Consider the following 27,740-nt stretch of genomic DNA (forward strand, 5'->3'; position numbering starts at 1 on the left):
TGTGAAGCCCAAACGTAGGTCCACATCCACACCTGCTTGCAGGAAGAGAAACCGCCCAAATTGAAACACCACCGTAGGAAACTTCTTGGATTCACACCAAGACGCATACTTTTTCCAAATGCGATGGTAATGTTTAGATGTTACTCCTTTCCTAGCCTGGATCAGGGTAGGGATAACCTTGTTTGGAATGCCCTTTCGAGCTAAGATCTGGCGTTCAACCTCCATGCCGTCAAACGTAGCCGTGGTAAGTCTTGATAAGCAAACGACCCTTGTTGCAGAAGGTCCTCTCGAAGAGGAAGAGGCCTCGGGTCTTCCAGCAGTAATTCCAGAAAATCCGTGTACCAAGCTCTTCTTGGCCAGTCCGGAGCAATGAGGATCGCCTGAACTCTTGTTCTTTTTATAAGTTTGAGAATCCTTGGGATGAGTGGAAGTGGAGGGAACACATACACCGACTGGAAGACCCACGGAGTCACCAGTGCGTGCACCACCACTGCCTGTGGGTCTCTCGACCCGGAACAGTACCTGCAAAACTTTTTGTTGAGGCGGGAGGCAATCATGTCGATTTGAGGTACGCCCCAAAGACTTGTCACCTCTGCAAACACCACGGGGTGGAGGCCCCACTCTCCCGGATGGAGATCGTGTCTGCTGAGGAAGTCCGCTTCCCAGTTGTCCACACCCGAAATGAAGAACGCCGACAGCGCGAGCCTTTCTGTCCAGGGGAGGATTTTTGTCACCTCTGACATTGCGGCTCTGCTCTTCGTTCGGCCATGTCGGTTTATGTAGGCCACCGTCATTACATTGTCCAACTGCACCTGAATGGCCTGATCTTGAAGAAGATGTGCGGCCTGTCGAAATCCGTTGTACACGGCTCTTCGTGCCATAATATTTATCGGGAGGATGGATTCCAGACTTAACCACTTTCCTTGGAAGTTTTCCCATTGGGTGACAGCGCCCCAACCTCTGAGACTTGCATCCGTGGTTAGAAGGATCCAGTTCTGAATCCTGAACCTGTGGCCCTCAAGAAGGTTAGGCATTTGTAACCACCAAAGGAGTGAAATCCTGGCTTTCGGCAAAAGATGTATCCTCTGGTTCATGTGTAGGTGAGATCCCGACCACTTGTCTAGGAGATCCAGTTGGAAGGACCGTGCATGAAATATTCTGTACTGTAGAGCCTCGTAGGAGGCAACCATCTTTCCCAGAATGCGAATGCACTGATGAACAGATACCCGGGCTGGCTTCAAGACTTCCCGGACCATTGATTGTATCACCAACACTTTTTCCACCGGCAGAAACACCCTCTGCACTTCCGTGTCGAGGATCATCCCTAGGAAAAACAATCTCCTTGTCGGCTCCAAATGCGACTTTGGAAGATTCAGGATCCATCCATGATCCCGGAGTAGTCGAGTTCTGAGAGCAATGTTCTGCAACAACTTCTCTCTGGAAGATGCTTTTATCAGCAGATTGTCCAGATAAGGAATTATGTTCACTCCCTGCTTGCGCAGGATTAGCATCATCTCTGCCATTACCTTGGTGAACACCCTCGGTGCCATGTATAGGCCAAAATGGCAGTGCTTGGAATGGATAGTGACAGTCTAACAGTGCAAATCTGAGAGAAGTCTGGTGAGGCGGCCAAATCGTAATGTGGAGGTACGCATCCTTGATATCCAGAGATACCAGAAATTCCCTCTCCTCCAGACCTGAGATCACCGCTCTCAGAGACTCCATCTTGAACTTGAATTCCCTCAAATAGGGATTTAAAGATTTCAGGTTCAATATTGGACTGACCGAACCGTCCGGTTTCGGTACCACAAAGAGGTTTGAGTAGTAACCCATGTTTTCCAGATGAGGTGGAACTGGAACAATTACATTTGCCTTTTCCAATTTTTGAATGGCTTCCTGTAGGATAGCCCTTTCTGTCAGCAAAGCTGGTAAGCCCGATTTGAAAAATCTGTGAGGTGGGAGTTCTTGAAACTCCAGTCTGTACCCCTGGGACACAATATCTTGTACCCAGACCTGACTGAAATTTCTTAGACGTGCTCCCACCTGCCCGATCTCCAGGCTGGGAGGTCCACAGTCATGCTGAGGATTTTGAGGAACCAGAACCAGTCTTCTGTTCCTGTGAACCTGTTGGTGCAGGTTTCCTGGATTTTCACCGACCACCTCTGAAGAAAAAGGATGGGGACTTGGACTTTTGAACCTTTGCAGTCCGAAAGGACTGCATTGTAGACGTAGGATAAGATTTCCTCGTCGGCGGAGTGGCTGAGGGAAGAAAGGTCGACTTACCCGCGGTTGCCGTGGAAATCCACGCATCCAAAGCTTCCCCAAACAGAGCCTGACCTGTGAAGGGTAGGTTCTCAACACTCTTCTTGGATTCCACATCCGCAGACCATTGGCGCAGCCAGAGTCCCCTGCGTGCCCAGACAGCCATGGAAGATGTCCGTGCATTGAGATGACCAAGGTCCTTCATGGCCTAAACCATGAAACCTGCAGAATCCTGTATGTGACGTAAGAACATTTCAATGTCACTTCTATCCATAGTATCTAAATCCTCTAGTAATGTGCCTGACCACTTTTGAGCGTAGTCTCAATCTTGCGGTCTGACGGCTCTTTTAACGCGGTAGATCCAGGTACATGTAAAACCACCTTTTTAGACAATCTAGATAAAGAAGCGTCTATTATAGGGGGGTTTCCCCACTTTTTCCTATCCTCCTCAGGGAAAGGAAAAGCAACAAGAACTCTTTGGGATCTGGAATTTTTTCTCCGGGTTTTCCCAGGATTTTTCAAATAATGCGTTTAATTCCTTAGACACAGGGGGGTCGATTCAATTCGGCAACTTATGAATAGCGCCGGGAATTAGCTCCAGACGCTATTCAATTCAGCTGCTAGTTACCCGCAATTGTCGGGAATTCTTCTCTCATCCCTGGGGGATGAGAGAAGAAACCAGACAAAAGTGCTGCCTCGCGGCCGGCGCGAGGCTGATTCTGTCGGGAATCAGCCTCGCGCCGGGGAGTTAAGTCGGAGAATGTCCGTTCTCCCGACAATTCAACCTGTTTAGTCGGCGAGAACGGGCCATCAACGACTTAACTGGAGCTGAATTGAATAGCGTCGGGAGCTAATTCCCGGCGCTATTCATAAGTTGCCGAATTGAATCGACCCCAGGGAAGGTAAGGGAGGCTTTCTTATTGTCTGTAAAGTAAGCCTCCTCGACCTGTTCAGGTACCTTGTCTAATGTGTAAAACGTTCCTAATGGCCTCAATGATGAGTTGCACCCCCTTAGCAAGGGATGCCTACCCTCCCCCCCAGTATATCCCCATCGGCGTCTCCTGTATCAGAGTGGGTTTCCGTGTCGACTTAAATTATCTGGGCAAGAGCACGCTTTTTGGGGCATATATCAGGGGATTTTGAGGAAGTAGTGGGAGTAGAATACAACAAAACCTCTACAGATTACAAATAAAAAAAACTGAATTGAAAGCGCTGTCCCAAATAAAGGATAGATAAAAAAATTATTTTCTATTTATATTAATGGTTTATATTAACACTTAATAAAATCTAAAACATGTTAAGCATTGCTGCAAAAGCCTATTACCTTAGTGATTATTATCACTGCTACCCTCTAATTACACTGACAGTGTTTAATTGCTAATTAAAACAATATTGCATTAAATGAGTAATAGAATTGACTCCACAGTGAACAATTCTCAATACTTAATAATCAAACTCTAATATTCGGCTTCCTAAATACTTGATTATAACACTTATAGAACACTTAATTTCACAGCCCACACATATCTAGAGGAAATGCATACAATTAGGAATGCCTTTTTTCTTCTCCCGCTGGGACAGCGTTGTGATAGAATGTGTCCAAAGTGTCTCTGGTGTATAGCCAAGTTGAATTTGTAACAGAGAATCAAATCTCCTGCAAAAGCCTTCCAACTGATTGGCTTCTGACAGGCGTCCCCGTCTGTATACAAGTGGTTACAAATGCAGATTCTTTACGGCATAGAGTTTATGAGCACAGTAGCTTGAATATCCACTGCAGCTGTAGCATCGATAAGCTTATCTCACCAGTGTTTACGGCTACCGCATCTCCCGCCGGGCTCCGTCTCACACAGCGCTCAGTGGCTCCACCGCTAGCATCAGCGCTGTAATCCTCCCGTTGGTATGGGTTACATGCAGACTGCTTGGAGCACAGAGATCCTCCGGTCAGTGATTCCAAGCCCCGTTAGATGTTAGGCACTCGGGCCGTAGCGGCGGAATAGCACAAGTTCTCACCGGCACTGGGGGAGATGATATCGGCTTGTGTAGGCTTATGTCCATATACAGGGGTATACACTATACATTTTTTCAAAACCTGTGTTTCAGTCTCCTAATGAGCAATCCTAGATGAAATCTGGGATATCATCCCCTTAATAGAAGCCACCCACTGTGGTTCGGATTCAGAAGGCTGAGACAGTATATTGCATTCCTGTGTACATGGAATAACCTCTTCTGGAGAAGATAAATACTCTGCAGCACAAGATACAGAGTCCCTAGATATAGTAATGTGATCTATATAATACACACACACACGAAAATGTCAGACACTGTTACCCCCAAGTACCTTCAGAGAGACACAGAGTATAAGGAGCCAACACACACAGCGCACCAGTAGGCAGTTGTAGAATAAAAGCCTGGTGCTGACGGAGTAGCCTTAATAGACTACACAGTACAATAATGTGAGTATAAACTCCCCCCCCCCCCCCTCTTCTTCTATAACCCACTGGTACCGCACAGGATACTGGAGTTATGTGGAAGGTCAGCACTCCGTGTCAGCGTCTCTGCTATGTGATCTGCAGGGAGAAAATGGCACTGGTGAGTGCTGGATCCGCTCTGAGGAGAAGCTCCGCCCCCTAAAATAGCGAGTCTTCCTGCACTTCTAGAGATTATACTGGCCTGAAGTAATGGTTGCTAGCAGCAGTACAGTGTCCCCGATAGCTTCTGTGACCAGTGTAAGGGTATTGCGTTGGCCCAGGGCGCCCCTCACAGCACGACAAGCGGGGAGCTGGCGTCCTACTCACCACCGACGTCTTCTGGCTCTGTAAGGGGGTGGCGGCAGTGCTGCGGGAGCGAGCGGTCGCCTCGGTGGCTTGCGATCAACACCCTCAGGAGCTCAGTGTCCTGTCAGCAGAGATAGGGGCCATTAACCTCAGAGGGTTGGATCCTACTCCCCCCTAAGTCCCACGAAGCAGGGAGGCTGTTGCCAGCAGCCTCCCTGTATCTAACTCTTTAATAAAATAATAAAACTAAAAGAACTCCTAGGAGCTCCCCTAGCTGTGACCGGCTCCACCGGGCACATTTTCTAAACCGAGTCTAGTAGGAGGGTCATAGAGGGAGGAGCCAGCCCACACTATCAAACTCTTAAAGTTCCCATGGCTCCCAAGGGACCCGTCTATACCCCATGGTACTAATGTGGACCCCAGCATCCTCTAGGACGTAAGAGAAATTAAGGAGTTATGTAACCAAGGGAAATGCGCATCAATTCAACAGGAGTAAAAAAAAAAAAGGAAGGACTAGAAAATATAGCTGCAAGCATTTAATCCTAAATTGTATTTTCTATCGGGAACCTTGCATTTGCCCGGTACTGGTTTACGTTACCGTTAGACTATTAAAAACTGGACAGATAACAATTGGTGTGGTTTAAACAAAGATAAGCCGTCCAATGACAGATTGCCAAACAACATATTTCAGGGAAAGTATTACCCACTTCTATTAAACGCTTTTTCCTCATTTCTGAAAAACTCAGGTCATTCGAGAAAAGTAAGCTTCCTCAGTTTGTGAATTTTTTTTTTTTTTTTAAATAGAGTAATTTTTATTCAAAATATATTGACATATACAGACATCGCAAATTACACTTGAAAGCGAATGCAATACACAGTTGCAGTACAAGAAATTGGAACATTTGCACAACATAGCCATCGCATAACATTGTATAAATTGTAAAAGAAGATATCCGAATCAATGTGCCTGGGAAGGCAATCCAGATATACCAAAATCAATTAGGCACCGTACCTATAGTCGCCCGTATTAGCAGGCAAATGCATACAATGTGCAGTAAATAAAAGTAGCGAAATCTGTAAGTAGTATAGTAGTCATTATTAAAACATTTTTCCCCCATTTATATTGAAACTGCAAATAACTAAGAACCCTAAATAAAATAAAAAAATAAAATAAAAAAAAAAACAACATGAAACAAAGATAGAGAGTACGTGAAGCAACATTACATGTATAGAGTACAACGAGCACAGCATCAACCCAGGGCATGTTTCATTATAGGCGTTCACTGTCCTCTATAGTGTAAGGTTAAGGGAGGAGTATGAATATTCAAGCCAAGGGGACCAGATTTTCTCGAATTTAGAAATAGCCTTGTTTTTCATATATACGTAACGGTCTTTGAAAAAAGTGTCATTCACCAAGCATTAAAAGCAGATAATGAAGGACGGCTAGAAGACATCCACGATCTCGCAAGACACACCTTAGCCAATGTGCATATATTGCGAGCAAACAGGCTCTCCCATTTGGACAATGAGTCTGCAGTGACCGCGCTGAGCCGAAAAAAAAGTGGGTCCCAGGGACCCCTCACTTTTAAAAATTGGGGTCCTACTTGTCCTTTTCTGGGTCCCATCGGGATGAAGGCTCTTATTAATCGTATTAAATGATTCAAATATAAAAACACACAGACTTGATTTTGACACTTAAAAGTGTTGCATGCGGGAGGAGGGAGTGACAATGCTGCTGCGCTGTGTGGCATACAGGACACCATGCACCAGAGCTGTAACTAGACACTTTGGTGCCCTCCAGCAGAAAGTGAATAGGTGCTCCCCCTCCCATTCTCCAAAGCATGGAAGCAAGGACTGGCGTGGCTTCATGGGGAAGGGGCGTGGCCACATAATAGTGCCAGTTCACATTGCGCCAGGCAGAGCACGTCACACACTTTGCGCCAGGCAGAGCACGTCACACACTTTGCGCCAGGCAGAGCACGTCACACACTTTGCGCCAGGCAGAGCACGTCACACACTTTGCGCCAGGCAGAGCACGTCACACACTTTGCGCCAGGCAGAGCACGTCACACACTTTGCGCCAGGCAGAGCACGTCACACACTTTGCGCCAGGCAGAGCACGTCACACACTTTGCGCCAGGCAGAGCACGTTACACACTTCGCGCCAGGCAAAGCATGTTATACACTTTGCGCCAGGTAAAGCACTGGTCTGGAGGGGACGGGGCAGAGAGATGGTGGTGGGATGCAGGATCACTAAGAGGTCCTACACACTGGTCGATCTGACTGAAAGATACAAACGATCTCGTTAATTAATGAATGAGATACCGTTCATATCTTTCAGTGTGGAGGCACCAGCGATGAACGATGTGCGGCCCCGCGCTCGTTCATCGCTGGTGCCCCTTCCCTTGTGCATGCAGGCCAATATGGACGATCTCGTCCATATTTGCCTGCATTTCTGTGGAGCCAGGTGACGGAGGGAGTGAAGGAACTTCACTCCCCCGTCACTGCCCCCCACCGCTGGGTCGCCCGTCGGCTGTATCCGCCGTCGGGCAGCTCGACGTGGATCGTTAAATGTGTAGGGCCCTTAAGCAGTAGAAGGGAGTACACTGGAATGAATGAGGAGGCACTGTAATGGGACTGGCTGGTGGGGTTCTTGTTGAGGGGGCAGTGAGATGGGGGCAGGGGGCTGGTTGGGGGAGGGGAGACTGGGATGACGGAGTCCATGAGATGGTGGGGGACACTGGGCTGTATGGGGTGACACTATGAATGGGGAGGCACTGAGCAGGGTGGGAAGGTGGCAGTGAGATAGGGGTGTGACACTGGGTGGGGGGGGGGGATCAGTGTGTCTGGACTGATTGAGGGTTTTAGATGGGAGGGCAGTGAGATGGTACAGTGGACTGTATGGGGAGGGAAGGGGGAAACGCTCTGCTGGCAGGGTCAGTAATGCTGGGGGACACTGGGCTGGAGAAGGGGCAGATACTGTGAAGGGAGCATTGGCATGCTGCTGTTTCTGCCTGGCCCTGCACACTGACTCCAGCACCACACACTCCTTTCCCCACTGTCCCAGCGCCCTACCTGCATCCTCAATTTCTGCACTGCAGGGAGCTATCTCCTGGTGGCGGGTCCGGCAAACTTCATCACTGCCGAGTAATGTCACCCGGCCGCGGCTCCGGCTCTGACACAGACTCCGGCTCGCTCGAACCTCATCCCTCCCCGGAGAGCCGCGCTGCGGCTTCCCGTGGTCGGCGGCATGATCATGCAGTCCCTCGCTCCTCTCAGCGGGAGCGTGGTACTCTCTGCGTCCTCCCGCCCAGCAGCAGCCGCAGCCTCCCGACGCGCATGTCTGACAAGTAACGTCAGAGCAAGCGCACAGCGCCAGAGTGCATCCCAGCGGAGCGTGTCCCCGGGGACCCTCCCATTATTAAAAAGTGAGTCCTCATCCTCCGTTTTGGGGTAAAATACGCGCTATAGCGCGTTTTTGCGAACACTGTCAGGGCCTCCCATTCTTACTGTGAATTTTTAATAGATTCAGCAGCCTCAAAACAAAAATTGCACACGGATCCATGCAATTTTTATGGGTGCTTCTGGGTGTTAACTGGGCCGGAAGTTTAGCCAGACGCAGAGGTGTTACGGTCAGCGATTGCGCAGACACATTCATATGGAGATTCTGTGCTTCCATAGGACTTGTGTAATCTCCGATGGTGCGTCTTTGTAGATTAGCGCAACAGACGGTGGGCGTCTCGGTAGAGTCACCATAGGCCACGAATATAAATGTAATCATGTATTATCGCCTTGTTAACAAACGTATTAGGCAAACAGGATGCCTGCAATGGGTTCTAATGAAGAGTCTACTTTGGATAATAATTGACAAAAAAAAGAAAGTCCCAACATAAATTTTAGCAGAACCAATGACATGCGTGATAAAAAAAATTTTTCTTTTCTTTTTTTCTAAACACAACATACATTTTAAGCACCTTCATCCTTATACATCAGTGGTTCTCAAACTCTGGAAGTTATTCAGTACGGTACGGTGGCGATGCTTTTGAACTCGCTGAGTAGTTCCCTGCCTACGCTGGCAGGCGGCTACCCACCGCATCGTGGGTCACATCAGCTGCGTGTGACGTCACAGCCACAGCGGTCCGCCCCAATGGTCCGGACACGCCTGTGTTGCTCGGACCGCACCCCACTAATAGCGTTCTGCCATTGACCCGCCCCGCGACTGGCTCTGCCTGTCAATCAGGCAGAGGCAATCGCAACCCTGAGATGCTGTTAGCATCTCACTGGGCCTCCCAGGGTGCACACACGAAGTGCGCCCGTTACACGAGCGCACTCCACAAAGGGCTTCAGACTGCGATAGCTGCCGCGATCCAGTCTGAATTACCTCCTCTGTACGGATAGCAGATTCTGCTAAAAAGCAAAATCTGCAATCCTTTCTCTCCCTTACGTCCTAGAGGATGCTGGGGTCCACATTAGTACCATGGGGTATAGATGGGTCCACTAGGAGCCATTGGCACTTTAAGAGTTTGAGAGCGTGGGCTGGCTCCTCCCTCTATGCCCCTCCTACCAGACTCCATTTAGAAAATGTGCCCGGAGGAACCGGTCACAGCTACGGGAGCTCTACAGAGTTTCTTTAGAAACAGCCTCCCTGCTTCGTGGGACTAAGAGGGGAAGGGAGGGGGGGGGGGGGGGGGGTAGTGTCCGCCCTGCGCGGTCTGAGCCACTATCTCCGCTGACAGGACACTGAGCTCCTGAGGGGATAGATCGTTCCCCGCCACAGGGGATCGCTCACCCCAGCATCATGCCGATACCCCCTTACAGTGCCAGAAGATCGGTGGCGAGTGAGTCATCGACCCCTCCCCCTTGCAAGTGGGGGGGGGGGGGGTGGTGTGAAGATGGCGGCAACAGGGTGGGGAGCGCGGTATTAACCGCGCTCCGGAGCTCAGGGGCACACTGCAGCGCCGTGAGGAGGCGCACTGAGCCGGCGCCTAAACCCTGCACTGGTCAGAAAGTCTGTCGGGGTCCGTGGATCTCAGCCAGCATTATCCTCAGGCCAGTATAATCATTGTGAAGAGCGGGAAGACAGCGCCATTTTGGGGGCGGAGCTTCTCCTCAGAGCGTTCAGCGCCATTTTCCTGCCTGCACAGTACTGTCCAGGAAGAGCAAGTCCCTCCACAGCAACTCCAGCTATCTCTCACGGTACCAGGGGGTTGTAGAAGAGGGGGGGGGGGGGGGGGGGGGGGAGGCTGTATACAGGCTGTGTAATCTATTAAGGTGCACAGTCGGCACTGGTAGGGGATCACCTTTTACCTAAAAGACGCGGTGTGTGGGTTGGCTCCAATCTCTGTGCCTCTCTTGCTATCGTTGGGGGTGAAACTCTGTCTGCCCTCCCCTGTGTGTGTAGAGTGTCTGTGGTCTCCATACTGCTATATCCAGGGACTCTATCATATGCTGCAGAGGATATGTCCTCTCAGGGTGATCCCATTCCATGTAATCAGGATTGCCCTGGTTTAGCCCAGATACCAGCAAGGGAGCCTGAGTGGTTATCCTCTATCAAATCTATGATTTTTCAGATTTCAAATAGGGTTGCACGAAATGAATCTGCAACTCAGGCTTTACAGAACTCTATGGCAGTCTGGCCCAGTTCTGGTACCTCAGGACTCCCTGCTGTATATTCACATAAACGTGCTCTTGCACAGATCATGCAGGATGACACGGAAACCGATTCTGACACTACAGAGGGTGGTGGGGATGTGTTGCGGGGGTCCGCATCTCTTGCTAAAGGGATGCAGTTGAAGATGGAGGCTATTAGAGATGTGTTGAATATTGCTGATACAACACCGGAGCAGGATGAGGAGGCTTACTTCACTGAGAATAAGAAAGCCTCGCTAACCTTCCCTGAGTCAAAGGAATTAAATGCTATTTTTTGAAAAAACTTGGAAAAACCCGGATAAAAAATTCCAGATCCCTAAAAAGGGTTCTGGTGGCATTTCCTTTCCTGGTAGAGGATAGGAAAAAAAAATAGGAAATACCGCCCACGGTTGACGCGTCAGTATCCAGACTCTCAAAAAAAAATAAGATTTTACACCTACCGGTAAATCTATTTCTCGTAGTCTGTAGAGAATGCTGGGACTCCGTAAGGACCATGGGGTATAGACGGGCTCCGCAGGAGACATGGGCACTTTAAGAAAGACTTTGACTCTGGGTGTGCACTGGCTCCTCCCTCTATGCCCCTCCTCCAGACCTCAGTTAGAGAAACTGTGCCCAGAGGAGATTGACAGTACGAGGAAAGGATTCTAGTTAATCCAAGGGCAAGATTCATACCAGCCACACCAATCACACCGTATAACTTGTGATAAACTACCCAGTTAACAGTATGAACAAACAACATAGTCCCAGTCCAAACCGATGAAACTATAACATAACCCTTATGTAAGCAATAACTATATACAAGTCTTGCAGGAGAAGTCCGCACTTGGGACGGGCACCCAGCATCCTCTACGGACTACGAGAAATAGATTTACCGGTAGGTGTAAAATCTTATTTTCTCTAACGTCCTAGAGGATGCTGGGACTCCGTAAGGACCATGGGGATTATACAAAAGCTCCCAAATGAGCGGGAGAGTGCGGATGACTCTGAAGCACCGATTGAGCAAACAGGAGGTCCTCCTCAGCCAGGGTATCAAACTTATAGAACTTTGCAAAGGTGTTTGAACCCGACAAAGTCGCTGCTCGGCACAACTGTAAAGCCGAGACCCCTCGGGCAGCCGCCCAAGAAGAGCCCACCTTCCTAGTGGAATGGGCCTTAACAGATTTTGGTAACGGCAATCCTGCCGTAGAATGCGCCTGCTGAATCGTGTTACAGATCCAGCGAGCAATAGTCTGCTTAGAAGCCGGAGCGCCAACCTTGTTGGCTGCATACAGGACAAACAGTGCTTCTGTCTTCCTGACCCTAGCTGTTCTGGCCACATAAATCTTCAAAGCCCTGACCACATCCAAGGACTCGGAATCCTCCAAGTCACGCATAGCCACAGACACAACAATGGGTTGGTTCATATGAAAAGATGAGACCACTTTAGGAAGGAACCGATGACGAGTCCTCAATTCCGCCCTATCCACATGAAAAACCAGATAGGGGCTTTTATGTGACAAAGCCGCTAGTTCCGAAACTCGCCTTGCTGAAGCTAAGGCTAACAACATGACCACCTTCCAAGTGAGGTACTTCAACTCCACCGTGTTGAGAGGTTCAAACCAATGTGACTTAAGGAAACTTACCACCACATTAATGTCCCAAGGCGCCACCGGAGGCACAAACGGGGGCTGAATATGCAGTACTCCCTTTACAAAAGTCTGTACTTCAGGAAGAGAAGCCAATTCTTTTTGAAAGAAAATGGATAAGGCCGAAATTTGAACCCTTATGGACCCTAATTTTAGGCCCAATTCACTCCAGTCTGAAGGAAGTGAAGGAGACGGCCCAAATGGAACTCCTCCGTAGGAGAATTCCTGGCCTCACACCAAGAAACATTTTCTCCATATGCGGTGATAATGTTTCGATGTCACGTCCTTCCTAGCCTTGGTCAGGGTAGGAATAACCTCATCCGGAATACCTTTTTCCGCTAGGATCCGGCGTTCAACCGCCATGCCATCAAACGCAACCGCGGTAAGTCTTGGAACAGACAGGGCCCCTGTTGCAGCAGGTCCTGCCGTAGAGGAAGAGGCCACGGATCTTCTGTGAGCAACTCCTGCAGATCTGGATACCAAGTCCTTCGTGGCCAATCCGGAGCCACGAGGATTGCTCTCACTCCTCTTTGTCTCATTATTCTCAACACCTTGGGTATGAGAGGAAGAGGAGGAAACACATAGACCGACCTGAACACCCAAGGTGTCACCGGGGCGTCTACCACTACCGCCTGAGGGTCTCTTGATCTGGCGCAATACCGCTTTAACTTTTTGTTAAGACGGGACGCCATCATGTCTATTTGGGGCAGTCCCCACTGACCCACGATCTGTGCGAAGACTTCCTGATGAAGTCCCCACTCTTCCGGATGCAGGTCGTGTCTGCTGAGGAAGTCCGCTTCCCAGTTGTCCACTCCCGAAATGAACACTGCTGACAGTGCGCTTACATGACCTTCCGCCCAGCGAAGAATTCTGGTGGCTTCTGCCATTGCCACCCTACTCTTTGTGCCGCCTTGGCGGTTTACATGAGCTACTGCTGTGACATTGTCCGACTGAATCAGGACTGGCTTGTCGCGAAGCAATGCCTCCGCTTGACGTAGGGCGTTGTATATGGCCCTCAATTCTAGGACGTTGATGTGAAGACAAGTCTCTAGACTTGACCAGAGACCTTGAAAATTTCTTCCCAGTGTGACTGCTCCCCAACCTCGGAGGCTTGCGTCCGTGGTCACCAGGATCCAGTCCTGAATGCCGAACCTGCGGCCCTCTAGGAGGTGAGCACTGTGCAGCCACCACAGGATAGATACCCTGGCTCTGGGAGACAGAACGATCCTTTGATGCATTTGTAGATGAGACCCGGACCACTTGTCCAGTAGGTCCCATTGAAAAGTCCTCACATGGAACCTGCCGAAGGGGATGGCCTCGTAAGACGCCACCATCTTCCCCAGGACACATGTGCAGTGATGCACTGACACCGTCTTTGGCTTTAATAGGTTATTGACCAGAGCCATGAGCTCCTGAGCCTTTTCCATCGGAAGAAAAACCTTTTTCTGGTCTGTGTCCAGAATCAGGCCCAAAAAGGTCAAACACGTTGTAGGAACCAGCTGAGACTTCGGAATATTGAGAATCCAGCTGTGTTGCTGTAACGTCCTCACAGACAGTGAAACGCTGTCCAGTAACTTCTCTCGAGATCTCGCCTTTATGAGGAGATCGTCCAAGTATGGGATAATTGTAACCCCCTGCTTGCGCAGGAGCACCATCATCTCCGCCTTTACTTTGGTAAAAATCCTCGGGGCCGTGGAAAGCCCAAACGGCAACGTCTGAAATTGGTAATGACAGTCCTGTACCGCAAATCTCAGGAACGCCTGATGAGGAGGGAATATCGGAACATGAAGGTATGCATCCTTTATGTCCAAGGAAACCATCCAATCCCCCCCCCCCCCTCCAGGCTGGCGATGACCTCTCTGAGCGATTCCATCTTGAACCTTTTTAAGTACAGGTTCAGGGATTATAAATTCAAAATGGGTCTGACCGAACGGTCCGGTTTCGGGACCACAAACAGGGTCGAGTAATACCCCTTCCCTTGTTGCAGAAGGGGAATCTTGATTACCACCTGCTGAAGACACAATTTTTGAATTGCATTTAACACCAACTCCCTCTCCGAAGGAGAAGCTGGTAGGGCCGATTTGAAAAACCGGCGAGGAGGCACCTCTTCGAATTCCAGCTTGTATCCCGGGGAAACAATCTCTATTGCCCAGGGATCCACCTGTGAGTGGACCCAGATGTGGCTGAAAAATCGAAGACGTGCCCCCACTTGAGCTGACTCCCCCAGGGAAGCCCCAGCGTCATGCGGTGGATTTTGCAGACGCAGGGGAGGACTTCTGCTCCTGGGAACTAGCTGTGTGCAGCTTTTTTCCCCTGCCTTTACCTCTGGCAAGAAAGGACGAACCCCGTACCTTTTTGTTTTTATTGGAACGAAAGGACTGCATTTGGTAATGCGGCGCCTTTTTAGGTTGCGGGGGAACATAAGGCAAAAAAATTCGATTTACCTGCTGTAGCAGTAGAGACAAGGTCCGAGAGGCCTTCACCAAACAACTCCTCCCCCTTGTAAGGCAACGACTCCATATGCCGCTTTGAGTCGGCATCCCCCGTCCACTGCCGGGTCCACAATAGTCGCCTAGCAGAAATAGACAGCATTTATTCTGGAGCTTAGTAAACAAATGTCTCTCTGAACATCCCTCATATATAACGCAGCATCCTTGATATGCCCTAGGGTCATTAAAATGGTGTCCTTATCTAGGGTCTCAATCTCCGTAGATAAGGAATCTGTCCATGCTGCGACAGCACTACAAACCCAGGCCAATGCCATAGCCGGTCTAATAATAGTACCAGAATGTGTGTAAATGTACTTCATGGTAACTTCCTGCTTACGATCAGCAGGATCCTTGAGGGTAGCCGTATCCTGGGATGGCAGTGCTACCTTCTTCAATAAGCGTGTCAACGCCTTGTCTACTTTAGGCGAAGATTCCCATCGTATCCTGTCCTTTTGTGGGAAGGGTTACGCCTTAAGAATCCTCTTGGAAACTTGTAATCTCCTGTCTGCAGATTCCCAAGCCTTTTCGCACAATTCGCTTAGCTCATATGAGGACGGAAAGGTGACCTCAGGTTTCTTCTCTTTATACATGTGTACCCTCGTGTCAGGGACAGGGGGTTCCTCCGTGATATGCAAAACCTCTTTAATAGCAATAATTATGTAACGAATACCCTTAGCCACTTTTGGCTGTAACTTTGCGTCCTCATAGTCGACACTGAAATCTGAATACGTGTGTCGGTATCTGTGTCAGTGATCTGGGATAATGTGCGCTTTTGAGACCCGGAAGGTCCCGGTACCACTGGGACAGGCACGGTCTGACTACCTGTTACCTAGCCTCAGCTTTGTCTAATCTCTTATGTAATAAATTTACATTAGCATTCAAGACATTCCACATATCCATCCAGTCCGGTGTCGGCGTTGCCGACGGCGTCCTGACAATCATGCACTCTCCCTCCTCCTTAGGTGAGCCTTCATCGTCAAACATGTCGACACACGCGTACCGACACACTCCACACACACAGGGAATCTCTTTTCTGAAGACAGGTTCCCCTTTTAGGCCCTTTGGAGTGACAGAGAGTATGCCAGCAAACACCCCAGCGCTATATGACCCAGAAAAAACACAGAATGTTTACCCAGTAGCGCTGTTATAGTATATATGCCCGCCAATTATGTGCCCTCCCTCTACTTTAAAACCCTCTTTCACCGTGTGTCAAGCTCAGCGGTGCTGTGGAGAAAAAATGGCGCTGGTGAGTGCTGAGGGAGAAGCCCCGCCCCCTCGGCGGCGGGCTTCTGTCCCGCTCAAAATATGTGAAACATGGCGGGGGCTCTTTAATATACATGTACAGTGCCCACCTGTACATGTATATAGTTCATTTTGCCATAGGAGAGGTTTATATTGCTGCCCAGGGCGCCCCCCCCTGCGCCCTGCACCCTTACAGTGACCGGAGTATGTGAGGTGTATGGGAGCAATGGCGCACAGCTGCAGTGCTGTGCGTTACCTCAGTGAAGCTCACGAAGTCTTCTGCCGCCTTTGAAGCCTTCTTTTTTCCGGCTCTGTGAGGAGGACGGTGGCGGCGCGGCTCCGGGATGAACGCCCAGCACGAACCTGTGTTCCAATCCCTCTGGAGCTAATGGTGTCCAGTAGCCTAAGGAGCAGAGCCTATCATTTAAGTAGGTCTGCTCCTCTCTCCTCAGTCCCTCGATGCAGAGAGTCTGTTGCCAGCTGTGCTCCCTGAAAATAAAAAACCTAACAAAGATACTTTCTTAGCAGGAGACTCAGGAGAGCTCCCTGCAGAGCACCCATCTTCCTCTGGGCACAGTCTCAAACTGAGGTCTGGAGGATGGGCATAGAGGGAGGAGCCAGTGCACACCCAGAGTCAAAGTCTTTCTTAAAGTGCCCATGTCTCCTGCGGAGCCCGTCTATATCCCATGGTCCTTACGGAGTCCCAGCATCCTCTAGGATGTTAGAGAAAGGGGGTTTTACCTGTTCCAGGATCTACCGCCTTGAAAGAGCCGGCTGATCGTAAGATTGATAATACGCTCAAATCCATGTACACTGTTTCTGGGGCAATACTACGTCCCACTATTGCCAGTGCTTGGATTGCCAAAGCTATAGTAAAGTGGTCAGGCACGTTACTTGAAGATTTGGATACTATGGAGAAATGTGATGTTGAATTGTTTTTACGTAACATTCAGTATTCGGCAGGATTTCTGGTAGAATCCATGAAAGGCCTGGGTTCCATGTCTGCAGGAATTTCTTCCATGTCTGTCTCCGCTCGTCGAGGACTGTGGTTGCACCAGTGGTCTGCCGACGCGGAAACCAGGAGGAGAAGTGTGGAGACCCTACCCTACACAGGTCAGGCTCTCTTTGGGGAAAGCGTTAGATGCGTGGATCTCCACGGCTACGGAGGATAAGTCATCTTTTCTTCCATCAGCTGCACCTGCTCAGAAGAAACCCTTTTCTTCAACTGCACCACAACCCTTTCGGCCTGCCAAGCCCAGAAAGGCCAAGTCCAACACCTTCTTTTGGGGAGGTCGGCCCAAGTCCAAGAAACCTGCTGCTGCAGGTTCCCAGGAACAGAAACCTGCTTCAGGTACACCAAAGTCCTCCGCATGACGGTGGACTGCACGCCCCGGAGGTGGGGCCGGTGGGAGCGAGACTCAGGCATTTCTGTCACGTCTGGGTGTCGTCCGGCCTGGATCCCTGGGTGCAAGATATTGCGTCCCAGTGGTACAGGCTGGAATTTCAAGATCTCCCTCCTCACAGATTCTTCAAATCAGGCTTGCCAGCTTTGCTGGCAGAGAGGACGATCCTGCAGATATCCGTCCAGAAGTTGGTGGAGGCACAGGTTATTGTACTGGTCCCTCCTCATATGCAAAACAAAGGTTACTATTCGAAGCTTTTCGTGGTACCGAAACCGGATGGTTCGGTCAGGCCCATTCTGAACCTAAAAATCGCTGAATTCCTTTTTAAAGGAGTTCAAGTTCAAAATAGAGTCTCTAAGGGCAGTGATATCAGGTCTGGAATAGGGGGAATTTCTGGTATCCCTGGATATCAAGCATGCGAACCTCCACATTCCGATTTGGCCACCGCATCAAGCTTACCTCCGATTCGCACTGTTAGACTGTCACTACCAGTTCCAAGCCCTGCCATTTGGCCTCTCCACGGCACCGAGGGTATTCACCAAGGTGATGGCGGAAATGATGGTTCTCCTCCGCAGACAGGGGGTGAACATAATTCCATATCTGGACGATCTGCTGATAAAGGCACCGCCCAAGGAGAAGCGGTTACAGTCCATTCTTCTCACGACCCACCTGTTCAGAGAACACGGTTGGATCCCGAATCTTCCAAAATCCCTTTTGGAGCCAACCAGGAGGTTGTCCTTTCTGGGAATGATCCTTGACACAGAGGTGAAGAGGGTGTTTCTTCCAGAGGAAAAAGCGTTGGTGATACGAACAATAGTCCGGGATGTCCTGAAGCCAGCCTGAGTGTCGGTTCATCAGTGCATTCGCCTTCTGGGGAAGATGGTGGCCTCTTACGAGGCTCTACAGTATGGGAGGTTTCATGCTCGGTCCTTCCAACTGGATCTCCTGGACAAGTGGTCGGGATCCCATCTACATATGCACTAGAGGATACGTCTGTCGCCAAAGGCCAGGATTTCACGCCTCTGGTGGTTGCAACTACCTCACCTTCTGGAGGGTTGCAGGTTCGGGATTCAGAACTGGATCCTTCTAACCACGGATGCATGTTTCCGAGGCTGGGGCGCAGTCACTCAAAGGGAGACCTTCCAAGGAAGGTGGTCAAGTCTGGAAGCCGGCCTGCCGATAAACATTCTAGAACTAAGAGCCGTCTACAACGGTCTTCTCCAAGCGGCCCATTTTCTGAGAAATCGGGCCATTCAAGTGTAGTCGGACAATGTAACGACTGTAGCTTACATCAACCAACAGGGCGGAACGAAGAGCAGAGCTGCAATGTCAGAGGTAACAAGAATCATCCTCTGGGCAGAAAAACACATGCTGGCGCTGTCAACAATCTTCATTCCGGGAGTAGACAACTGAAAAGCGGACTTCCTCAGCAGAAACGATCTCCATCCAGAAGAGAAGGGACTCCATCCAGAGGTGTTCACGGAGGTAACAGATCTTTGGGGTGTACCTCAAATCGACATGATGGCCTCTCGTCTCAACAAGAAGCTTTGGCGATATTGTTCCAGGTCGAGGAACCCGCAAGCAGTGGCGGTGGACACCCTGGTGACTCCGTAGGTTTTCCAGTCGGTGTACGTGTTTCCACCACTCCCACAAATTCCAAGAGTGCTAAAACTTCTAAGGAGAACAAGGGTTCAAGCGATCCTCATTGCTCCAGACTGGCAAAGAAGGTCTTGGTACGCAGATCTTCTGGATATACTGCAAGACGAGCAGAGGCCTCTTCCTCTTCGGGAGGATATGCTGCAGCAAGGGCCGTTCGCCTATCAAGAATTACCACGGCTGCGTTTGATGGCATGGAGGTGGAACGCCAGATACTAGCTCGGAAGAGCATTCCGAACAAGGTTATTCCTACCCTGATACAGGCTAGGAAAGGAGTTATGTCTAAACATTACCATCGTATTTGGAAAAAATATGCATCTTGGTGTTAGTCCAAGAAGTTTCCTACGGTGGAGTTTCAACTGGGATGTTTTCTCCTCTTCCTGCAAGCAGGTGTGGATATGGGCCTATGGGCCTGAGGTTGGGATCCATAAAGGTCCAAATTTCGGCCCTATCCATTTTCTTCCAGAGACAGTTGGCTGCCCTCCCTGAGGTTCAGACTTTTTTGAAGGGAGTTCTGCACATCCAACCTCCCTTTGTGCCACCTACGGCGCCATGGGATCTTAACGTGGTATTGCAGTTCCTCCAGTCGGACTGGTTTGAGCCTCTACAGTAGGTTGAGGTCAAGTTTCTCACGTGGTAGGCCGTCACTTTGTTGGCCTTAGCTTCTGCTAGACGTGTATCGGAGTTGGGAGCTTTGTCCTGTAGAAGCCCATACTTTATCTTTAATGAAGAAAGGGCTGAGCTTCGGGCACGTCAGCAGTTTCATCCGAAGGTTGTGTCCTCATTTCATATTGACCAACCTATTTTGGTTCCAGTGGCTACTGACTCCTTAATTTCATCAAAGTCTTTGGATGTTTTAAGGGCTCTAAAAATCTATGTGAAGAGGACTGCTCGTCACAGGAAATCGGACTCTGTTCGTCCTGTACGATCCCAAGAAACTTGGGTGTCGTGCTTCTAAGCAGACAATCTCTCGCTGGATCAGGTTCACTATCCTGCATGCGTACTCTACGGCAGGATTGCCGTGTCCTACGTCTGTTAAGGCCCACTCTACTCGTAAGGCGAGTTCTTCCTGGGCGGCTGCCCGGGGTGTCGCAGCTTTACAGCTTTGCTGGGCGGCTACTTGGTCTGGGTCGAACACGTTTGCAAAGTTCTACAAGTTCAAAACTTTGGCCGCTGAGGACCTGAAGTTTGGTCAATCAGTTCTGCAGGAGCCTCTGCGCTCTCCCTCCCATTCTGGGAGCTTTGGTACATCCCCATGGTACTAAATGTGGACCCTAGCATCCTCTAGGACGGAAGAGAAAATAGGATTTTGGTTACCTACCAGTAAATCCTTTTCTCGTAGTCCGTAGAGGATGCTGGGCACCCGCCCCGCGCTTAGTTTTCCTGCTATTGTTATTTGGTTCAGTACAACTTAGTTTTAGTCGAGTACTGCATTGTTACTTGGTAAGTAATGTTTCAGCAGTTGCTGCGTTTCAAGCTAGTTAGCTTGATGTGCCTTGTATGTGTGAGCTGGTGTGAATCTCGCCACTAGCTGTGTAAAATCCTTCTCTTGAAGAGGTCAGTCTCCTCGGGCACAGTTTCTAGACTGAGTCTGGTAGGAGGGGCATAGAGGGAGGAGCCAGCCCACACTCTCAAACTTCTTAAAGTGCCAATGGCTCCTAGTGGACCCGCCTATACCCCATGGTACTAATGTGGACCCCAGCATCCTCTAGGACATGAGAGAAAGGATTGCAGATTTTGCTTTTTGGCAGAATCTGCTATCCGTACAAAGGGGGTAATTCAGACTGGATCGCGGCAGCGATCGCAGTCTGAAGCCCTTTGTGGAGTGCGCTCGTGTAACTGGCGCACTTCGTGTGCACACCCTGGGAGGCCCAGTGAAATGCTAACAGCATCTCAGGGTTGCGATTGCCTCTGCCTGATTGACAGGCAGAGCCAGTCGCGGGGCAGGAGGGGGGCGGGTCAATGGCATTAGAACGCTATTAGTGGGGCGCGGTCTGAGCAACACAGGCGTGTCCTGACCATTGGGGCAGACCGCGGTGGCTGTGACCCACGATGCGGTGGGTAGCCGCCTGCCAGCGTAGGCAGGGAACTACTCAGCGAGTTCAAAAGCATCGCCACCGTACCGAATAACTTCGGGAGTTTGAGAACCACTGATGTATAAGGATGAAGGTGCTTAAAATGTATGTTGTGTTTTAAAAAAATATTAGATCACACATGTCATTGGTTCTGCTAAAATTTATGTTGGGACTTTTTTTTTTTTTTTTTTTTGACAATTTTTATCCAAAGTAGACTTTTAATTAGAACCCATTGCAGGCATCCTGTTTGCCTAATACGTTTGTTAACAAGGCAATAATACATGATTACATTTATATTTGTGGCCTATGGTGACTCTACCGGACTACATGAAAAGGATTTACCGGTAGGTAACCAAAATCCTATTTTTGCATTCTGGGGGGCCGCCCATTGCAGGGCAATGGCCGCCCAGCATGCAGAATAGCCTGGCAATTGTAATCGCAGCAGCTGTGGACGACCCCCTGCAGCCTCAGCTAGGCTGTGTTTGAAGGAGGTCAGCCACCCTCATCAGAGCGGCTACGTGTGAGGTCATGCAGCTGCCCCAAAAACGCTGCCTACCCATCCCCATTTTACTCTCTCCATCCCTTCTCACCCTACCAATGCCTCTGCCTGTCAATCAGGCAGAGGCGTTCACACTCAATGCGCGCTGATTGCATTTGCGGCTGCTCAGGACGGTGCCTGTGCGTGCACAGTGGCGTCACCAATAGGGTTATTGTGGTTGCGTCAATAACCCCCTGTCCTCAAGGATCCCCAACAATTCATGTTTTCCAGGTCACCAAGCAGGTACACAGGTGTAATCATTACTCACGGGCACATTTTAAAAGATCCACAGGTGAAGCTAATTATCTGTGAGACCTGGAAAACATGAACTTTGGGGGGTCCTTGAGGACAGAGTTCGGGAACCACTGTTATAGATGAACACAACTTACTTTTTGGTAATACTGGGCATGATTCATTATAGTTTGCAAATGTGAAATTGCACATGTGCTGCGAATACACTGCATGTGCACAAAGGGCAAAATGCGATCGCACTGCGTATGCAGCTTAACTGTAAAGAGAATGCACTGATTGACAGGAAGTGACCATTTGTGGGTGGTAACCTGGCATTTGTGGGGGGGTGATTGGGAAAACACACGCATGTCAAGGCCGTTTTCGGGGCATGTATCGGACGTCATCTGCAAACGCCGCATTCAAAAACCATGACGCCGGGTGCGACTGCAATCTCATCGTTTTGAGTACGCTGGGGTCAGCCATATGCATCGTGATTCTGCTAATGCATAGGCAGATTTACAAATGCATTTGTGGGCGTCTTTTCTCCTTTCAGGGTGGCTTTTCACATGTGATTTTTAGCAGTAGCAGAGTGAATTAGGCCCACTGTTTGGTATGTCCAAAGAGGGTCATATTCATGACTAAGTGGCCATCCCTTGTTTGCAGGGCATCAGCGCCACAATTTCATGTCACAATCAGGAAGAATATCACTTCAATGCTTTAGAAATCAGAAGTTCTTGTATTAAGACGAATTGGTGCCTAGGTACAATGCTTATTTACTACTGCCTGGGTAATATCTGTGTATCAAGTACAGATACAATTTGAATACAAATGACAATGTTTACTGTTATGTTGTTAAATTACAGCACACAATTGATCAGCAGCTGTAGGCACTCATTGCTCAACCTGACTTTGTTGCAAAACAAAAGCTGTATTATTAAATCTTGGTAGTAAGTTACTATTTCATAGTAATAGGTTGATGCACAATGAGCATCTCCAGTTTTATGATCATGGCTTTGTGTCATGATCATTTATTGAAGATATTATTTGCTATTTGGGCTTATTATTACTTTATCAATTGTGGCTTTTGGAGGTCTTGTCCATGTGATCGGTGCTGCTCTACAGATTTCATCCTTGCTGAAGATCGTTAACAGTTGAACTATTCGCATGTATCCGGATTATCTCTGGAATTTATTATTTACTGCCCAATAAAGTTATGCAACCTATCTTGTTGAGAAGTTTGTGTGTTTTGTGGTTTAAGTCTAATACTATGTTGCAATAGTTTTCCTTTAAAAGTGTACTTCAAATAAAACCTCCAATAGTTGATTAGGGAACCCCTTCTCAGAAAAGGCATCAGACATAACCCTTGCCTGTTTCTTCAAAGACTGCTAGTGTTGAACATTAGAACCATCTCCATAAGCTGGCATTGTGGGTCATTACATATACAAGCTCTTTTGTCAGCCTCTTGGTTCAACGTTTTTTGTTTAAATAACTTAGCTAAAGAGGCAAACATTAACTTCAGAACTGTATAAATGATTGGAAACGGGATGTTAGGAGTTAAACAAGGCACAAAAAAAGAATCTATGAATAGCAATACACCCCTTCCAAATTAAAGGAAAAAAATAGAATCAGCAAAAATCAATCATCGTTAAATGCCCCACACAGTAACTAGAAGGTGCAGCCTTTGTGATATATTGGGGGCGATGCAAATCTTTTGCGTGGCAGATTTAGCCACGTAAAACTGGGCACCTAAAAGGGTCACTTCGTACATTACAGCCCGTCACATCTAAATAGAGCAACAATTGAATTGCTCCGTTGGGCACCATCTAGTGGCGGCTGTGGGGAAATCCAACTGAATTCCCCCCATTAAGCCACTAATTTGTTTGTTGGCTGCAGTAGCTATTTAGACACCACAGCTAAATAGAACCAATGATTTGTCTAGAGCAGGGATGGGGAACCTTTGGCCCTCCAACTGTTTTTGAACTACATATACCAGCATGCCGTGCTACAGTTTTGTTATATGGCCATGCTAAAACTGTTGCAGGGCATGCTGGGATGTGTAGTTCAACAACAGCTGGAGGGACAAAGGTTCCCCATCCCTGCTCTAGGCGTATATAATACCAAAACATGTGGAAGCAATTACGTAGTCTGTACAGTTCTGAAAGAAAACTATGCACATACTTACAAACCATATCAATTATTCATTTAAAATACCTTTTAGGAAATATTTAAAAGCTACTTAAAAGTGTCATAAAAAGAAAATCAATATAGCATGTAGAGTAGTTTATACAGAAAATGACAGAACACATAGCTTTCTGCAATTACATAATAAACTTGAACTTTAGACAGAAAATTTTCAATGAAAACTACACAACATTGTAATGTTAAGTGCCTTAACTTGAAGATATTGCAAATCTCTAATGTATATTAGAATATATAGAAAATACAAACATTTGCATTTACCAAGATGTATTATGTCCCCATAAAGTTATATTGCAAACATCCAAAATGTACATAGCCTATCACAAACTTTTTCCAAATGATAAAATAAGCATAACAGACATTAACATTACATAGTATTTTAACTAAAGAAAAATAGTGTTGTAGCTACTGATATTTATTGACTGCACTGCAGACATGATGGGGGATTCCTCTGTGATTAGCAGCCATGGTAAAGTTGTGAAAAGTAGAAAACCCTGGTATAAAAACAAACTTTTCCTTTTCCTTACCACTGCTCACCCAAAAGGAGTGTGGAACTCTTACGGGCAGTACGGATGGTGTAATGGTTAGCATTACCGCCTGACAGCACTGAGGTCATGGGTTCAATTCCCACCATGGCCCAACTGTGTGGAGTTTGTATATTCTCCCCGTACTTGCGTGGGTTTCCTCCGGGTACTCCGGTTTCCTCCCACAATCCAAAAATATACTGGTAGGTTAATTGGCTCCCAACAAAAATTAACCCTAGCGTGAAAGTGTGTGCGTGTACATGCGATATAGATTGTAAGCTCCACTGGGGCAGGGACTGATGTGAATGGACAAATATTCTCTGGAAAGCGCTGCGGAATATGTGCGCGCTATATAAATAACTGGTAATAAATAAATAAATAAATAAATAATCTCTTCAACGTTTATACTGAAAAAATTAATTACTACTGCAAATAGTATATAGTACAATCTATCCACCCAATATATATATAGAATGCATTAAGTAACAGGGGAAAAAAAAAAAAAAAAAAAAAAAAAGTGTCCACCACAGTAACATTTATGTGGAAAGATATTGGCCAATAGTAAAAAATATACTGTAGTAGTAATTATTATTAAGCACTGACTTCCATAAAGAACATGAAAGTGAAACTAATTGAAAGAAGACAGTTGTGGTCTGGAAGGGTTAATGAAGCACAACAGTGTTTTTCAAAAGAAGAAATGTCCCATGTTCTTTTCCATCCAAGATTCCGCTGACTCAGCTCTTATTCATTGTGTTTTGTGATGCACTGAACCACACAACCCTACATTACTGCCACCTTAGTGAGTTTGGCTTCCATTTCAAATGTTAATTACTCAGTAACTGCAGCCAATTAATGATTTCAAGACTAATCTAGATGGCCTATTTTCCTAGGTATTCAATTTTGCTCAATATGAAGACTTCTTACTCAATTCTAAATACCTATATAGTTTGAAGTTTATGACGCGTTCGGTGCTGCAGTATGTTACTCCCATACACTCAGCAACTATGAACCAGCACACTTGACAGAAGTTTCAGCCACACCTCACATTCTGCATTTCTAATCACAAATCTAAGCAAGGAGATTAAACACCTCTTTAGAAGTTGCCAGTGATTGGACAGCTATGATTGCTTTGAGTGAGCATATCCAGCAGTTACAGGGTTTATAGCATAATATACCCAAACAGGGTACAAAAATACCTAGTGGGGTGTTTAGATCTAGAAACATAAATATTGATTTACAAACTACATAATTAGGACAAAGAAAAGTCATAAAACCAAACTTAATGCACAATTTAAACTGATACGAACTGGGTGAAAGGTGTATTCTGGCCTTTAACCTATGGAACAGTATCCTGTGATCCTACCCTGGGAGCAGCACCGAGAGCTAATGTGTAACTAGAAGGAGTGCCTGGGAGCTGACCCCAGTGTGACTCCGCATTCACCCTGTCTGCAGTCCCTGGCATGCACACTATAACCCAGCCAATACGCCACTGAAACATCTGGATCCCAGCTTAGTGCCAGCGCTCCATAGCAGGGAGGTGATGCCTAACACATCTGCTAACCCCCCCCCCCCCCCCCCCCCCCAACTCCAACCCCCTGCTCCCCCCAATCCAGTCACTCTACTGTGAGTGACATACACAGCAACGATGCTGTGCCAGGCCAGATGCCCATGCACAGAGCAGGCCCTGCCAGCCCTGCTGCAGCTGTGCAATGAGCCTCATTCATACACAGGCGCTACACCTCGGCTGCCAGTGTGAGGCAGAATAACAGGTCCCCAGGCGTGGCTCTGCAAGACATGCTAGTACTTGCAGTTCCCCTGCAGCTGGGGAGCCCCAGTCCAGGCTGAGGACAGGTCACAGCTGAGCAGCCACATACTGACCTCCTCTCTTCGCCGACTTGCTGGATTTCTTGGGAGGCATGCTTGCCCGGCGGTAGGTATGCGCGCTGTAGGTGGGAACGGGTCAGAGAAGTTGCGGTTGAGAGGTAATGGGAAGCGGTGAGCCGGTGACAGCGGACTGTGTGAGCTCAGCTTGCTGCTAACCCCGGGTCACACAGTGTACTGGATGGATGCACCGAGACACGCGCCGAGTGACGTGACCACGCCCCGCCCTCTCTGCTCCCTCCCGCCTGCACCGCCCACTTTTGTGAATGACAGCAGACGGCAGCCAATAGTTATCAGATAAGGGCGGGATTACATGCTTTGGCCACACCCACGGCCGCGCAATCACTAAGTCGTGATCCGTTTCCGGCACGACGGTGGGCGCAGACTGACCTGGCTGCCAGTGTGCTGCGTCCCGGCCGCGCTACGAGAGCATTGGACGTGGCAACATGGACGCGGCGCGCGCCTCTCGCGAGACTTCCCGAGCCGTATGATGAAAGGAGGGCGCGATGGCTGGGTCACGTTGTGTTAGTGGAGCAGCAGGGCTGTAACACACACTCCGGTTTTTCCCGGATGGCAAAAGCCGGGTAGTGTGTTTCAGCACGCACGGTCACATTGTATGCCGGCTGTGGCTCTTTCTAGCGTACAGTAGGAGGAGTACCGGCTCCTGCTAGCAGGGCTAAAAATAGCACTGGCCTTGGAATGGAGCAGCTGGTGGTAATTACTGTATCCATCTCTAGACCCAGGGTCTAGGGCAGAGGTTCTCAAACTCGGTCCTCGGGAGCCCACACAGTGCATGTTTTGCAGGTAACCCAGCAGGTGCACAGGTGTATTAATTACTCACTGACACATTTTAAAAGGTCCACAGGTGGAGCTAATTATTTCACTTGCGATTCTGTGAGGAGACCTGCAAAAATAAGAATTTACTTACCGATAATTCTATTTCTCGTAGTCCGTAGTGGATGCTGGGAACTCCGTAAGGACCATGGGGAATAGCGGCTCCGCAGGAGTCTGGGCACATCTAAAGAAAGCTTTAGGACTACCTGGTGTGCACTGGCTCCTCCCCCTATGACCCTCCTCCAAGCCTCAGTTAGGATACTGTGCCCGGACGAGCGTACACAATAAGGAAGGATTTTGAATCCCGGGTAAGACTCATACCAGCCACACCAATCACACTGTACAACTTGTGATCTGA

General features: G+C 48.5%; 1 protein-coding gene across 1 annotated transcript in view; it reads right to left on the reverse strand.

Moving 5' to 3' along the window:
• ASPH (aspartate beta-hydroxylase) overlaps window positions 1–26,788 on the reverse strand; it is a 452,693-nt gene extending 425,905 nt beyond the window's left edge. The window contains exon 1 of the mRNA XM_063925233.1: window positions 26,546–26,788. Within this exon, the coding sequence (XP_063781303.1) occupies window positions 26,546–26,585 (40 nt within the window). The 5' untranslated portion in view covers window positions 26,586–26,788. The remainder of the gene's footprint in view (window positions 1–26,545) is intronic.
• Window positions 26,789–27,740: the final 952 nt, after the last annotated feature.

Source organism: Pseudophryne corroboree, chromosome 5, assembly GCF_028390025.1.
Source record: "Pseudophryne corroboree isolate aPseCor3 chromosome 5, aPseCor3.hap2, whole genome shotgun sequence".
Lineage (NCBI taxonomy): Eukaryota > Metazoa > Chordata > Amphibia > Anura > Myobatrachidae > Pseudophryne > Pseudophryne corroboree.